The following is a 16,663-nucleotide window of genomic DNA, read 5'->3' on the forward strand; positions in this document are numbered from 1 at the left end:
TTCTCTATGGAAGACATGAACAGAGGCAGTTTAAGCCTGCACCCTAACCTGCACGAAACACAGACCTTATTTGAAGTAGATCAAGACATTATCTATGGAAGACATGAACAGAGGCAGTTTAAGCCTGCACCCTAACCTGCACGAAACACAGACCTTATTTGAAGTAGATCAAGACATTCTCTATGGAAGACATGAACGGTAAAATAACGAAGGAACCCCTTTCAAGTTCAGCCGCAAGTTATTACAGGAATTATAACGCGTTGACTATTTCTCTCTAAACCATATACCTTTGACTATTATGAGCCTGCTGCTGCCTACCACCCCTCAGTCAGACTGCTCTATCAAATATCAAATCATAGACTTAACTATAAACACACAGAAATACGAGCCTTAGGTCAAATCCGGAAACTATCACCTCGAAAACAAAATGTTTATTCCGTTCTGTATTTTATCTAACAGAGGGCATCCATGAGTCTAAATATTCCTGTTACATTGCACAACCTTTAATGTTATCTCATAATTACGTAAAATTCTGGCAAATTAGTTCGCAACGAGCAAGGCGGCCCAAACTGCTGCATATATACTGACTCTGCGTGCAATGAATGCAAGAGAAGTGACACAATTTCACCTGGTTAATATTGCCTGCTAACCTGGATTTCTTTTAGCTAAATATGCAGGTTTAAAAATATATACTTGTGTGTATTGATTTTAAGAAAGGCATTGATGTTTATGGTTAAGTACACATTGGAGCAACGACAGTCGTTGATTGTTTTTTATAAAATAAGTTTAATGCTAGCTAGCAACTTACCTTTGCTTACTGCATTCGCGTAACAGGCAGTCTCCTCGTGGAGTGCAATGTAATCAGGTGGTTAGAGCGTTGGACTAGTTAACTGTAAGGTTGCAAGATTGGATCCCCCAAGCTGACAAGGATAAAAATCTGAGGCAGAACGTTCCTAGGCCGTCATTGAAAATAAGAATGTGTTCTTAACTGACTTGCCTAGTTAAATAAAGGTGTAGAAAGAAAAAAAATCTGTGCTAATTAATCGGCCATTCCCATTAATCGGTCGACCTCTAGTAGGGTATACAGTCAACTTAAAGCTGACTCTCCTGTCTCTGTAGGAGAGCCTCTCCATGGTTACCGGGTGTGTATCCAGGCCATCCTTCAAGACAAGCCCAGAATGGCTACACAGAACCTTCCTGATGTGAGTGTCCATCCATCCCAGTGCCCTGTGTGTGTGTGTGTCTGATATTAAGAAAATATTACATTTTGTGTGCTCTGATTGGTCTCATACTGACCAATCAAATGCCCCCCCCCCCTCGCTCAGATTGCTTTATTGGCATGAACTACAATTAGTAGACAATTAGTAGATATTACCACAGAAATCCAGTTCATATCAGTGGTTGTAATATTAGTACACATAATCATGTATAGAGATACAACACTACTGCTGTTGTATTGGGGAACCATGGATACAGGTACAACAGTACTACTGCTGTTATATTGGGGAACCATGGATACAGGTACAACAGTACTACTGCTGTTGTATTGGGGAACCATGGATACAGGTACAACAGTACTACTGCTGTTGTATTGGGGAACCATGGATACAGGTACAACACCTACTACTACTACTGTTGTATTGGGGAACCATGGATACAGGTACAACACTACTGCAACAGTAGTAGTAGGTGTTGTACCTGTATCCGTGGTTCCCCAATACAACATCAGTAGTGTTGTACCTGTATCCATGGTTCCCCAATACAACAGTAGTAGTAGTAGGTGTTGTACCTGTATCCATGGTTCCCCAATACAACAGCAGTAGTACTGTTGTACCTGTATCCATGGTTCCCCAATACAACATAAGTAGTGTTGTACCTGTATCCATGGTTCCCCAATCTGTTGTATTGGGGAACCATGGATACAGGTACAACACTACTGCTGTTGTATTGGGGAACCATGGATACAGGTACAACAGTACTACTGCTGCTGCTGTTTTGGAATCTTCAGTCAATGTTTAATTAAATACGATTTATTAAAAGAATGGCTAAACATACATGGATGATGGTTACACTAAGTTATATACAATGTCTATCCTCTATCCTCTCTCTCTCGCTCGCTCTTTTTCTAGTATCTGGAGTTGTTGCGGTCAGTTCAGAACCGTCCGGTCAAGTGTCTGACAATCATGTGGTCTCTGGGACAAGCTGGCTACTACGACCTCAGCCAGGGGCTACGAGGTGACACACACACTGCACATGTACACACCCAGGCCAGGATTCAATCTAAGGTGTCTCATATCAAATGTTATTTGTCTCATGCAGCGAATACAACAGGTGGAGACCTTACTTACAAGATGATAATAATGGTGCTGGAGGGGGATGGCTGCGGTTTTACCAACTGTGCCATTTTGCTTGTTTTTTTCCCACATTATTTTGAACTCATTTTGTACATAATGTTGCTGCTACTGTCTCTTATGACCGAAAAGAGCTTCTGGATTACTCACGTCAAACTGGACTTTTCTTTAATGAGTCCGACGCGAAGGATATACTGCTTTGTCAAGAGAAGGCCCAAATCAGCGTTAAAGGGGGAGGAGGTCGCGGTGCCTTGTAAGAATTAGCCGACAAGTAGGTTAACCACCACTACCGTCTGTATTATTGGACAACATGCAATTGTTGGAAAATAAACCGGATGATCTATGATTTAAGACTTCCCTACCAACGGGACATTAAACTGTAATATATGTTTCACCGAGACGTGGCTGAACGACAACATGGATAACCTAGAGCTGGCTGGCTTCTCCGTGCATCGGCCGGACAGAGCAGCTCTGTCTGGTAAGAAGAGGTGCAGGTTGTATCTGTTTGTCAATAACTGCTGGTATGCGATGTCTAATATTAAAGAAGTCTCGAGGTATTGCTTGCCTGAAGTAGAGTACCTAATGATAAGCGGCAGACCACACAATCTACCAAGAGAGATCTCATCTATATTATTCATAGCCGTCTATTTGCAACCACAAACGGATGCTGGCAATCTCAGTCAAACTTAAATCCGTTTTACCTCATTTCTACCAACATGTCACGTGCAACCAGAGGAGACAAAAAACTCTAGACCACCTTTACTCCACACAGAGACACATATATAAAGCTTGCCTTCCATTTGGCGAATCTTACGGTAATTCTATCCTCCTGATTACAAGCAAAAACTAAAGCAGGAAGTACCAGTGATGCGCTCAATACGGAAGTGGTCAGATGACGCAGATGCTACGCTACAGGACTGTTTTGCAGCACAGACTGGAATATGTTCTGGGATTCATCCAATGTTGTTGAGTATACCACTTCAGTCACCGGTTTCATCAGTAAGTGTATCGACAACATTGTACGTACGGTCACTGTGGGGACATTTCCCAACCAGAAGCCATGGATTACAGACATCTGCACCGAGCAAAAGGCTAGAGCAGCCGCTTTCACGGAGCGAGACACTAATCCGGACGTTTATAAGAAATCCCGCTATGTCCTCCGATGAACCATCAAACAGGCAAAGCGGCTCTGATGCTCGTCGGATGTGGCAAGGCTTGAAAAATATTAGGGACTACAAAGGGAAACCCAGCCGTGAGCTGCCCAGTGACGCGAGCCTACCAGATGAGCTCAATGTCTTCAGGGCAAGCAACACTAAAGCATGCATGAGAGCACCAGCTGTTCCGGACGACTGTGTGATCACGCTCTCCATAGCTGGTGTGAGCAAGACCTTTTTTAAACAGGTCAACATTCACAAAGCCGCAGGGCCCTACGGATTACCAGGACGTGCACTCAAAGCATGCGCAGACCAACTGGCAAGTGTCTTCACTGACATTTTCAACCTCTCCCTGACCGAGTCTGTAATGTCTACATGTTTCAAACAGACCACTATAGCCCCTGGGCCCAAGAAAGCGAAGTTAACCAGCCTAAATGATTACAGACCCGTAAGCACTCACGTCTATAGCCATGAAGTGCTTTGAAAGGCTGGTCATGGCTCACATCAACACTATGTCGGAAACCCAAGACCCATTCCAAATTCGCATTCCGCCCCAACCAATCCTCAGATGACGCAATGTTAATCGCATTTCTCCCTGCCCTTTCCCACCTGGACAAAACTAACATCTATGTGAGAATGCTATTCATTGACTACAGCTCAGCATTCAACACCATAGTGCCCTTAAAGCTCATCACTAAGCTAAGGGCTCTGGGACTACACACCTCCCTCCGCAACTGGATTCTAGACTTCCTGACGGGCCGCCCCCAGATGGTGAGTGTAGGAACAACACATCCCCCCACAATTTTTGGAGCCTTCCTCTGAAACCGCCTTGAATATAGGTCCTGGATGTCAGGAAGTTTGGCCCCAGTGACGTACTGGGTTGTACGCAGTACCCTCTGCAGGTAGCCTAGTGGTTAGCGTTGGGCCAGTAACCGTGAAAGGTTGCTGGATCGAATACCCGAGCTGAGAAGACTAAAGTCATTCTGCCCCTGAGCAAGGAAGTTAACTCACTGTTCCCCGGGTGCCGAAGACGAATGTCGATTTAAGGCAGCCCTCCGCAACTCTGATTCAGAGGGGTTGGGTTAAACTTGCCCTAAACTTAATTCAGTTGTACAAATGACTAGGCACCCCCCCCCCCCCCCCCCCCCCTTTCCCCTTACCCTTACTTTCAGATGCCGAAGTGTTGCCATACCTGGCAGTGATCGGGATCCCGAGTGGCGCTGCGGTCTAAGGCACTGCATCTCAATGCTAGAGGCGTCACTACAGACCCTGGTTCAATTCCAGGGTGTATGACAACCGGCTGTGATTGGGAGTCCCATAGGGCGGCGCACAATTGGCCCAGCGTCGTTAGGGTTTGGCCGGGGTAGGCAGTCATTGTAAAAAATAATTTGTTCTTAACTGACTTGCCTAGTTAAATACAATAAATGATGCAACTGGTCAGGATGCTCTCGATGGTGCAGCTGTAGAACTTTTTGAGGATCCTGAGGGGGAATAGGTTTTGTCGTGCCCTCTTCACGACTGTATCTTGGTGTGTTTGGACCATGATAGTTTGTTTATGATGTGGACACCAAGGAACTTGAAGCTCTCATGAGCTCTCACTTGAAGCTCCACTGCAGCCCCGTTGATGTTAATGGGGGTCCTTTACCTTTAGTCCACAATCATCTCCTTTGTCTTGCTCACATTGAGGGAGAAGTTGTTGTCCTGGCAGTGACAATTTCCCTATAGGCTGTCAAATCGTTGTCGGTGATCAGGCCTACCACTGTTGTAGTCAGCAAACTTAATGATTGTGTTGGAGTCATGTGTGGCCATGCAGTCATGAGTGAACAGGGAGTACAGAAGGGGACTGAGCACACACTCCTGAGGGGCCCCAGTGTTGAGGATCAGTGTGGCGGATGTGGTGTTGCCTACCCTTACCACCTGGGGGCGGCCTGTCAGGGTGTCCAGGATCCAGTTTCAGAAGGATGTGTTTAGTCCCAGAGTCCTTAGCTTAATGATGAGCTATACGGGCACTATGGTGTTTGAACGCTGAGCTGTAGGCAACAATCTTCTCACCTTAAGGATTAACTGTGTGTGTTGCAGTATGGCTGGGTATCATGCTGCCAGTCCTGGGGGTGAAGGCCCTGTCGTCCTACGCCATCGCATACTTGGAGAGACTACTGCTGTGAGTACCTGACCTCTAACCCCTACCCTACCTGGGGAGACTGCTGCTGTAAGTACCTGACCTCTAACCCCTACCCTACCTGGGGAGACTGCTGCTGTAAGTACCTGACCTCTAACCCCTACCCTACCTGAAGAGACTGCTGCTGTAAATACCTGAGCTCTAACCCCTACCCAAAGAGACTGCTGCTGTAAATACCTGAGCTCTAACCCCTACCCGGAGAGACTGCTGCTGTAAATACCTGAGCTCTAACCCCTACCCTACCTGGGGAGACTGCTGCTGTAAATACCTGACCTCTAACCCCTACCCTACCTGGGGAGACTGCTGCTGTAAATACCTGACCTCTAACCCCTACCCTACCTGGAGAGACTGCTGCTGTAGTATAGACAAGGGCCCAATCCCCAATGGACCCGACACCCTATGCACGTGTGGAGATTTGTATTGGCAGAGGCAATAATGGTTAAACTTCCATCTACCAAGCCCATCAGAGGGCAGAGTGGAGCTGTTACCATATTGATCATCTGAGCTCAACAAATGTTTAAGGGTCATGGGGTTAAGGGGTCGATAGGGGACAGTTGGAGGTGTGGCTGGGTTGAACTTCAATATTACACTGTACTTTGTTTTTGTAAAATGCTGTTTTTGTGTTCTCCAGGCTCCATGTTAACCTGACTAAAGGTTTTGGGGTCATGGGACCTAAAGACTTCTTCCCTCTGCTGGACTTTGCCTACATGCCAAAGAATGCCCTGTCACCAAGGTAACGCACACAAGACGCCTGACTGTCTGAATGCCCTGTCACCCAGGTAACACACACACACAGACGCCTGACTGTCTGAATGCCCTGTCACCCAGGTAACACACATAGACGCCTGACTGTCTGAATGCCCTGTCACCCAGGTAACACACATAGACGCCTGACTGTCTGAATGCCCTGTCACCCAGGTAACACACATAGATGCCTGACTGTCTGAATGCCCTGTCACCCAGGTAACACACATAGATGCCTGACTGTCTGAATGCCCTGTCACCCAGGTAACACACATAGATGCCTGACTGTCTGAATGCCCTGTCACCCAGGTAACACACATAGACGCCTGACTGTCTGAATGCCCCTAGGAGACAGTCTAAAGCAGAATAACTATGTAGATTATCATCACCAATAGGAGACAGTCTAAAGCAGAATAACTATGCAGCGTAACTATGTAGATTATCATCACCAATAGGAGGCAGTCTAAAGCGGAATAACTATGTAGATTATCATCACCAATAGGAGACAGTCTAAAGCAGCAGGTTAACTATGTAGATTATCATCACCAATAGGAGACAGTCTAAAGCAGCAGAATAACTATGTAGATTATCATCACCAATAGGAGACAGTCTAAAGCAGCAGTATAACTATGTAGATTATCATCACCAATAGGAGACAGTCTAAAGCAGCAGTATAACTATGTAGATTATCATCACCAATAGGAGACAGTCTAAAGCACCTTAACTATGTAGATTATCATCACCAATAGGAGACAGTCTAAAGCACCTTAACTATGTAGATTATCATCACCAATAGGAGACAGTCTAAAGCACCTTAACTATGTAGATTATCATCACCAATAGGAGACAGTCTAAAGCAGCAGTATAACTATGTAGATTATCATCACCAATAGGAGACAGTCTAAAGCAGAATAACTATGCAGCGTAACTATGTAGATTATCATCACCAATAGGAGGCAGTCTAAAGCGGAATAACTATGTAGATTATCATCACCAATAGGAGACAGTCTAAAGCAGCAGGTTAACTATGTAGATTATCATCACCAATAGGAGACAGTCTAAAGCAGCAGAATAACTATGTAGATTATCATCACCAATAGGAGACAGTCTAAAGCAGCAGTATAACTATGTAGATTATCATCACCAATAGGAGACAGTCTAAAGCAGCAGTATAACTATGTAGATTATCATCACCAATAGGAGACAGTCTAAAGCACCTTAACTATGTAGATTATCATCACCAATAGGAGACAGTCTAAAGCACCTCTTGGAACTCCCCATACCGGATCCGGTATCAGGAATACAGACTCAAGCTCATTACCATAACGCAACGTTAACTATTCATGAAAATCGCAAATGAAATGAAATAAATATGCCATCTCGCAAGCTTAGCCTTTTGTAAACAAAACTGTCATCTCAGATTTTCAAAATATGCTTCTCAACCATAGGAAAACAATAATTTGTGTAACAGTAGCTAGCAAACAAAGGATTTAGCGTTAGCATTAGCGTTAGCATCCAGCACGCAACATTTCAACAAAAACATAAAAGCCTTCAAATAAAATCATTTACCTTTGAAGAACTTCTGATGTTTTCAATGAGGATACTCTCAGTTGGATAGCAGATGCTCAGTTTTTCCAAAAAGATTCTTTGTGTATTAGAAATAGCTCCGTTTTATACATCACATTTGGCTACCAAAAAAAAACCGAAAATTCAGTCCTCAAAACGCGAACTTTTTTCCAAATTAACTCCATAATATCGACTGAAAACATGGCAAACGCTGTTTAGAATCAATCATCAAGGTGTTTTTCACATATCTCTTCATTGATACATCGTTCTTGGACACATGCTTTCTCCCCTGAATCAAATGGTAAAGTGGAAGCAGCTGGCAATTGCGCACCGAATTCGACGCAGGACACCAGGCGGACACTTGGAAAATGTAGTCTCTTATGGTCAATCTTCCAATGATATGCCTACAAATACGTCACAATGCTGCTAAGACCTTGGGCGAACGACAGAAAGTGTAGGCTCATTCCTTGCGCAATCACAGCCATATAAGGAGACAATGGAAAACAGAGCTTCAGAAATTCTGCTAATTCCTGGGTGATGCATCATCTTGGTTTCGCCTGTAGAATGAGTTCTGGGGCACTTACAGACAAAATCTTTGCAGATTCTGAAACTTCAGAGTGTTTTCTTTCCAAAACGGTCAAGAATATGCATAGTCGAGCATCTTTTCGTGACAAAATATCGCGCTTAAAACGGGAACGTTTTTTATCCAAAAATGAAATAGCGCCCCCAGAGATCCAACAGGTTAACTATGTAGATTATCATCACCAATAGGAGACAGTCTAAAGCACCTTAACTATGTAGATTATCATCACCAATAGGAGACAGTCTAAAGCAGCATTATAACTATGTAGATTATCATCACCAATAGGAGACAGTCTAAAGCAGAATAACTATGCAGCGTAACTATGTAGATTATCATCACCAATAGGAGGCAGTCTAAAGCGGAATAACTATGTAGATTATCATCACCAATAGGAGACAGTCTAAAGCAGCAGGTTAACTATGTAGATTATCATCACCAATAGGAGACAGTCTAAAGCAGCAGAATAACTATGTAGATTATCATCACCAATAGGAGACAGTCTAAAGCAGCAGTATAACTATGTAGATTATCATCACCAATAGGAGACAGTCTAAAGCAGCAGTATAACTATGTAGATTATCATCACCAATAGGAGACAGTCTAAAGCACCTTAACTATGTAGATTATCATCACCAATAGGAGACAGTCTAAAGCAGCAGTATAACTATGTAGATTATCATCACCAATAGGAGACAGTCTAAAGCAGCAGTATAACTATGTAGATTATCCTCACCAATAGGAGACAGTCTAAAGCAGCAGTATAACTATGTAGATTATCCTCACCAATAGGAGACAGTCTAAAGCAGCAGCAGCATGTCTTAGACCGCTGTGATCCAGCCTGGGATGGAACCGGGTCTGTAGTGCTGTAGTCTCTTAGATCGCTGTGATACAGCCTGGGATGGAACCGGGTCTGTAGTGCTGTAGTCTCTTAGACCGCTGTGATCCAGCCTGGGATGGAACCGGGTCTGTAGTGCTGTAGTCTCTTAGATCGCTGTGATACAGCCTGGGATGGAACCGGGTCTGTAGTGCTGTAGTCTCTTAGATCGCTGTGATACAGCCTGGGATGGAACCGGGTCTGTAGTGATGTAGTCTCTTAGACCACTGCTCCACTTGGGAGGCCTCCAGTAGTCGTTAGGGACCAGTCTGTAGCCAGCAGTTACAGGACTAGAGGCTACGATCAATTATTTCCCATTTATTTGTTAATTGTTTTTGTTTTTTAATAGTGACCTTTTGAACAACATAAAAGGTCAGTAGGCTATGTATTTGACCAAACATTTTGAAGCAACAGAGCAATCATGAAAAGTATGAGGAATAATAACAGTGATCCTAGCAATGCTTTTCCTCCGACTTGGACACTTTTTCGCTCCGTTGTTTGAAGTCACCATGAAAATGTTTAGAGGTAACTTGTCTCTGCAGGATACATATTTGATGGAAAGAGATGGCTGATTTGGTCTACTTGCCAAGCAGAGCTGTTTTATCAAGACACAATTGTCTGTTGTAATTGTCAATTGTAATGACAAATTTCCCAAAGGATCATGATGATTTTCTGGTAAAAAGTGGGGGCGCAAAAGTATTTGTTTTGGTGAGCAGCTGCTATGTGTGCTCCGTTACTCCGGCGCCTATGCTCACACCCGTCTCCCAGGCAACGCCATACCAATTTACCTCTCTTCACATTTCACTGAAATAAAACCAAATGTTTAGTGATAGTTGGGGCTCGGTTAAAAAAAAAAAAAAGTTTTATTGTGTGTGTGTGTCTGCGTAGCCTCCAGGAGCAGCTGTGTCGTCTGTACCCTCGTCTGAAAGTGTTGGCTTTTGGGGCGAAGCCCGAGATGACCCTCCACACCTACCTGCCCTCCTTCCTGTCCCGGGCTACGCCCCACTGCCCTGAAGATATGAAGAGAGAGGTAATACACAGGGCACCTGGGAAGTATTCTGACCCCTTTTCCACATTTTGTTAAGTTACAGCCTTATTCTAAAATGGATTAAAAACATTTTTTTCCCTCATCAATCTACACACAATACCCCATAATGACAAAGCAAAACCAGGTTTTTAGACATTTTTTGCAAATGTATTCAAAAATAAAGACACCTTATTTGCATAAATATTCAGACCATTTACTATGGGACTTGAAATTGATCTCAGGTGCATCCTGTTTCCATTGATCATCCTTGAGAGGTTTCTACAGCTTGATTGGAGTCAACCTGTGGTAAATTAAATTGATTGGACATGATTTGGAAAGACACACCTGTCTATATAAGGTCCCACAGTTGACAGTGCACGTCAGAACAAAAAACAAGTCATTTTGGGGTGGCAGGTAGCCTAGTGGTTAGAGTTTTTGGCCAGTGATTGAATCCCAGAGTTGACAAGGTAAAAATCAGTTCTGCCCCAGAACAGGCAGTTAACCCACTGTTCCTAGGCCGTCATTGTAAATAAGAATTTGTTGTTAACTGACTTGCCTGGTTAAATAAAGGTAAAACAAATGAGGTCATAGGAATTATCCGTAGAGCTCCGAGACAGGATTGTGCCGAGGCATAGATCTGGGAAAGGGTTCCAAAACATTTCTGCAGCGTTGAAGGTCCTGAAGAACACAGTGGCCTCCATCATTATTAAAATTAGCCACCCGTTGCCTTGATGACAGCTTTGCACACTCTTGGCATTCTGTCAACCAGTTTCATGAGGAATGCTTTTCCAACAGTCTTGAAGGAGTTCCCACATATGCTGAGCACTTGTTTGCTGCTTTTCCTTCACTCTGCAGTTCAATTAATCCCAAACGATCTCAATTGGGTTGAGGTCGGGTGATTGTGGAGGACAGGTCATCTGATAAAGCACTCCATCACTCTCAAATAGCCCTTAAACAACCTGGAGGTGTTTTGGGTCATTGTCCTTTTGAAAAACAAATGACAGTCCCACTCAGCCCAAACCAGATGGCATGACATATCGCTGCAGAATGCTGTGGTAGCCATGCTGGTTAAGTGTGCCTTGAATTCTAAATAAACCACTGGCAGTGTCACCAGCAAAGCACCATCACATCACCTCCTCCATGCTTCACAGTGAGAACCACACATGCGGAGATCATCTGTTCACCTACTCTGCATCTCAGACACAGCGGTTGGAACCAAAAATCTCAAATTTGGTCTCATTAGACTAAAGGACAGATTTCCACCGGTCTAATGTCCATTGCTTGTGTTTCTTGGCCCAAGCAGGTCTTTTATTATTGGTGTCCTTTTGGTAGTGTTTTCTTTGCAGCAATTCAGTCTCCACTGAACAGTTGATGTTGAGATGTGTCTGTTGTTTGAACTCTGCAATTCCTGAGGCTGGCAACTCTACTGAACATATCCTCTGCAGCAGAGATAACTCTGGGTCTTCCTTTCCTGTGGCGGTGAGAGCCAGTTTCATCATAGCACTTGAGGATTTTTGCGACTGCACAGGAAGAAACTTAAAGTTCTTAAAATTTTCCAGATTGAAATGTTCCAGATTCCAGACCTTCATGTCTTTAAAGTAATGATGGACTGTCGTTTCTCTCAGCTTTTTTGATCTGTTCTTGCCAAAATATGGACTTGGACTTCTACCAAATAGGGCAACACAATGCCACAGATGTTTTGAGTGGTCACTGTGAACGCTGTAACATATTATATATCCAGTCTGATAAGATTTAGAAAAGTGTCTTCAACAAATAACATACACCAAATGTTTTAAAATAATCATTCAAAGAATTTGTATGGTTAATGGATAGTGTCATGTTCAATACCTTACTCCTCTGTCTAGTTGCTGAGCTCCATGACGGAGTGTCTCTCTGTGGACCATCAGAGTCTGGGGGTGTGGAGACAGCTCTACACCAAACACTTACCACAGTCCAGGTACAACACACACACCGCTCAGAGTCTGGGGGTGTGGAGACAGCTCTACACCAAACACTTACCACAGTCCAGGTACAACACACACACCGCTCAGAGTCTGGGGGTGTGGAGACAGCTCTACACCAAACACTTACCACAGTCCAGGTACAACACACACACCGCTCAGAGTCTGGGGGTGTGGAGACAGCTCTACACCAAACACTTACCACAGTCCAGGTACAACACACACACCGCTCAGAGTCTGGGGGTGTGGAGACAGCTCTACACCAAACACTTACCACAGTCCAGGTACAACACACACACCGCTCAGAGTCTGGGGGTGTGGAGACAGCTCTACACCAAACACTTACCACAGTCCAGGTACAACACACACACCGCTCAGAGTCTGGGGGTGTGGAGACAGCTCTACACCAAACACTTACCACAGTCCAGGTACAACACACACACCGCTCAGAGTCTGGGGGTGTGGAGACAGCTCTACACCAAACACTTACCACAGTCCAGGTACAACACACACACCGCTCAGAGTCTGGGGGTGTGGAGACAGCTCTACACCAAACACTTACCACAGTCCAGGTACAACACACACACCGCTCAGAGTCTGGGGGTGTGGAGACAGCTCTACACCAAACACTTACCACAGTCCAGGTACAACACACACACCGCTCAGAGTCTGGGGGTGTGGAGACAGCTCTACACCAAACACTTACCACAGTCCAGGTACAACACACACACCGCTCAGAGTCTGGGGGTGTGGAGACAGCTCTACACCAAACACTTACCACAGTCCAGGTACAACACACACACCGCTCAGAGTCTGGGGGTGTGGAGACAGCTCTACACCAAACACTTACCACAGTCCAGGTACAACACACACACCGCTCAGAGTCTGGGGGTGTGGAGACAGCTCTACACCAAACACTTACCACAGTCCAGGTACAACACACACACCGCTCAGAGTCTGGGGGACAGCTGGATATATAACACCAGTCCAGGTGAATACATGTTTTAAGCAACCAGTCTGAAGTAGTGTGCTATAATAAATCTGTCTCTCTGTCTCTAGTCTGCTGTTAAACCATCTACTGAAGTCCTGGAACACCCTACCACCCAAGGTACAATATAACCATGGTTTCTGCCTCTGTCCCATCTCAATGATGTGTACTGGCTCAGGATTGGCTGGGAGGAAATTAAGTTCATTCTTGGGGAACAATGGCCACATTCAGTTTACTGTCGGCATCATCATATCCAGTCAATTGTAGTTGGATGGTGGTGTCCTTTACATCAGGTCAGTTTGCCTACTACTACAGACATGGTATTGTTGTGATGTCATTGTGTGGTTAAATGTCAACATTCTATCATTAATGAACTAGAGGAGATCAGAGAATTTGATCCCGATTTGATGACCCTCAGCTATCCTCCAATCACATTAGACTAATAGTAAAACGTAAGTTAATTTATACATTAAGATTGTAAACATTGTAACATTGGGCAGTCTTATGGAATACATGTCATTCATTATAAACCTGTACACCTTATTGCATTTTTACCAGCAGTCAATGGGATCACATCACACAAGGAGTTCTCACCTTTCAAACTTCCCTCCAGGGAACGCTGTAGCATATTATATATCCAGTAAGAGCCAGGTCATTGTGAAAGCTGTAGCATATTATATATCCAGCCAGTAAGAGCCAGTTCATTGTGAACGCTGTAGCATATTATATATCCAGCCAGTAAGAGCCAGTTCATTGTGAACGCTGTAGCATATTATATATCCAGCCAGTAAGAGCCAGTTCATTGTGAACGCTGTAGCATATTATATATCCAGCCAGTAAGAGCCAGTTCATTGTGAACGCTGTAGCATATTATATATCCAGCCAGTAAGAGCCAGTTCATTGTGAACGCTGTAGCATATTATATATCCAGCCAGTAAGAGCCAGTTCATTGTGAACGCTGTAGCATATTATATATCCAGCCAGTAAGAGCCAGTTCATTGTGAACGCTGTAGCATATTATATATCCAGCCAGTAAGAGCCAGTTCATTGTGAACGCTGTAGCATATTATATATCCAGCCAGTAAGAGCCAGGTCATTGTGAACGTTGTAGCATATTATATATCCAGCCAGTAAGAGCCAGTTCATTGTGAACGCTGTAACATATTATATATCCAGTAAGAGCCAGTTCATTGTGAACGCTGTAGCATATTATATATCCAGCCAGTAAGAGCCAGTTCATTGTGAATGATGTAACATATTATATATCCAGTAAGAGCCAGGTCATTGTGAACGCTGTAGCATATTATATATCCAGTAAGAGCCAGGTCATTGTGAAAGCTGTAGCATATTATATATCCAGCCAGTAAGAGCCAGGTCATTGTGAACGCTGTAGCATATTATATATCCAGCCAGTAAGAGCCAGTTCATTGTGAACGCTGTAGCATATTATATATCCAGTAAGAGCCAGGTCATTGTGAACGCTGTAGCATATTATATATCCAGTAAGAGCCAGGTCATTGTGAACGCTGTAGCATATTATATATCCAGTAAGAGCCAGTTCATTGTGAATGCTGTAGCATATTATATATCCAGCCAGTAAGAGCCAGGTCATTGTGAACGCTGTAGCATATTATATATCCAGTAAGAGCCAGTTCATTGTGAACGCTGTAGCATGTCATATATCCAGCCAGTAAGAGCCAGTTCATTGTGAACGCTGTAGCATATTATATATCCAGCCAGTAAGAGCCAGTTCATTGTGAACGCTGTAACATATTATATATCCAGCCAGTAAGAGCCAGTTCATTGTGAACGCTGTAGCATTTTATATATCCAGCCAGTAAGAGCCAGTTCATTGTGAACGCTGTAGCATATTATATATCCAGTAAGAGCCAGTTCATTGTGAACGCTGTAGCATATTATATATCCAGCCAGTAAGAGCCAGGTCATTGTGAACGCTGTAACATATTATATATCCATTAAGAGCCAGTTCATTGTGAACGCTGTAACATATTATATATCCAGTAAGAGCCAGGTCATTGTGAACGCTGTAGCATATTATATATCCAGTAAGAGCCAGGTCATTGTGAACGCTGTAGCATATTATATATCCAGTAAGAGCCAGTTCATTGTGAAAGCTGTAGCATATTATATATCCAGCCAGTAAGAGCCAGGTCATTGTGAACGCTGTAGCATATTATATATCCAGCCAGTAAGAGCCAGTTCATTGTGAATGCTGTAGCATATTATATATCCAGTAAGAGCCAGGTCATTGTGAACGCTGTAGCATATTATATATCCAGTAAGAGCCAGGTCATTGTGAACGCTGTAGCATATTATATATCCAGTAAGAGCCAGGTCATTGTGAACGCTGTAGCATATTATATATCCAGTAAGAGTGAGGTCATTGTGAACGCTGTAGCATATTATATATCCAGCCAGTAAGAGCCAGGTCATTGTGAACGCTGTTGCATATTATATATCCAGCCAGTAAGAGCCAGGTCATTGTGAATGCTGTAGCATATTATATATCCAGTAAGAGCCAGTTCATTGTGAACGCTGTAGCATATTATATATCCAGCCAGTAAGAGCCAGGTCATTGTGAACGCTGTAGCATATTATATATCCAGCCAGTAAGAGCCAGGTCATTGTGAACACTGTAGCATATTATATATCTAGTAAGAGCCAGGTCATTGTGAACGCTGTAGCATATTATATATCCAGCCAGTAAGAGCCAGTTCATTGTGAACGCTGTAGCATATTATATATCCAGTAAGAGCCAGGTCATTGTGAACGCTGTAGCATATTATATATCCAGCCAGTAAGAGCCAGTTCATTGTGAACGCTGTAACATATTATATATCCAGTAAGAGCCAGGTCATTGTGAACGCTGTAGCATATTATATATCCAGCCAGTAAGAGCCAGTTCATTGTGAACGCTGTAGCATATTATATATCCAGCCAGTAAGAGCCAGTTCATTGTGAACGCTGTAACATATTATATATCCAGCCAGTAAGAGCCAGTTCATTGTGAACGCTGTAACATATTATATATCCAGCCAGTAAGAGCCAGTTCATTGTGAACGCTGTAGCATATTATATATCCAGTAAGAGCCAGGTCATTGTGAACGCTGTAGCATATTATATATCCAGAAAGAGCCAGTTCATTGTGAACGCTGTAACATATTATATATCCAGCTAGTTAGACCCAGGTCATGAGGCAGGGACTGGGGCAGGGA

At 43.7% G+C, this 16,663-nt stretch overlaps 1 protein-coding gene across 1 annotated transcript in view; it reads left to right on the forward strand.

Annotated features, from left to right (window-relative positions):
- LOC139407447 (transmembrane protein 214) overlaps window positions 1-16,663 on the forward strand; it is a 50,627-nt gene that overhangs the window by 20,691 nt on the left and 13,273 nt on the right. Inside the window, exons 5-11 of the mRNA XM_071151243.1 lie at window positions 1,120-1,202; window positions 2,130-2,235; window positions 5,585-5,666; window positions 6,316-6,417; window positions 10,340-10,481; window positions 12,344-12,435; window positions 13,499-13,547. Of these exons, the coding sequence (XP_071007344.1) occupies window positions 1,120-1,202; window positions 2,130-2,235; window positions 5,585-5,666; window positions 6,316-6,417; window positions 10,340-10,481; window positions 12,344-12,435; window positions 13,499-13,547 (656 nt within the window). The remainder of the gene's footprint in view (window positions 1-1,119; window positions 1,203-2,129; window positions 2,236-5,584; window positions 5,667-6,315; window positions 6,418-10,339; window positions 10,482-12,343; window positions 12,436-13,498; window positions 13,548-16,663) is intronic.

This window comes from Oncorhynchus clarkii, chromosome 4 (genome assembly GCF_045791955.1).
Source record: "Oncorhynchus clarkii lewisi isolate Uvic-CL-2024 chromosome 4, UVic_Ocla_1.0, whole genome shotgun sequence".
In the NCBI taxonomy this organism is placed as follows: Eukaryota; Metazoa; Chordata; class Actinopteri; order Salmoniformes; family Salmonidae; genus Oncorhynchus; species Oncorhynchus clarkii.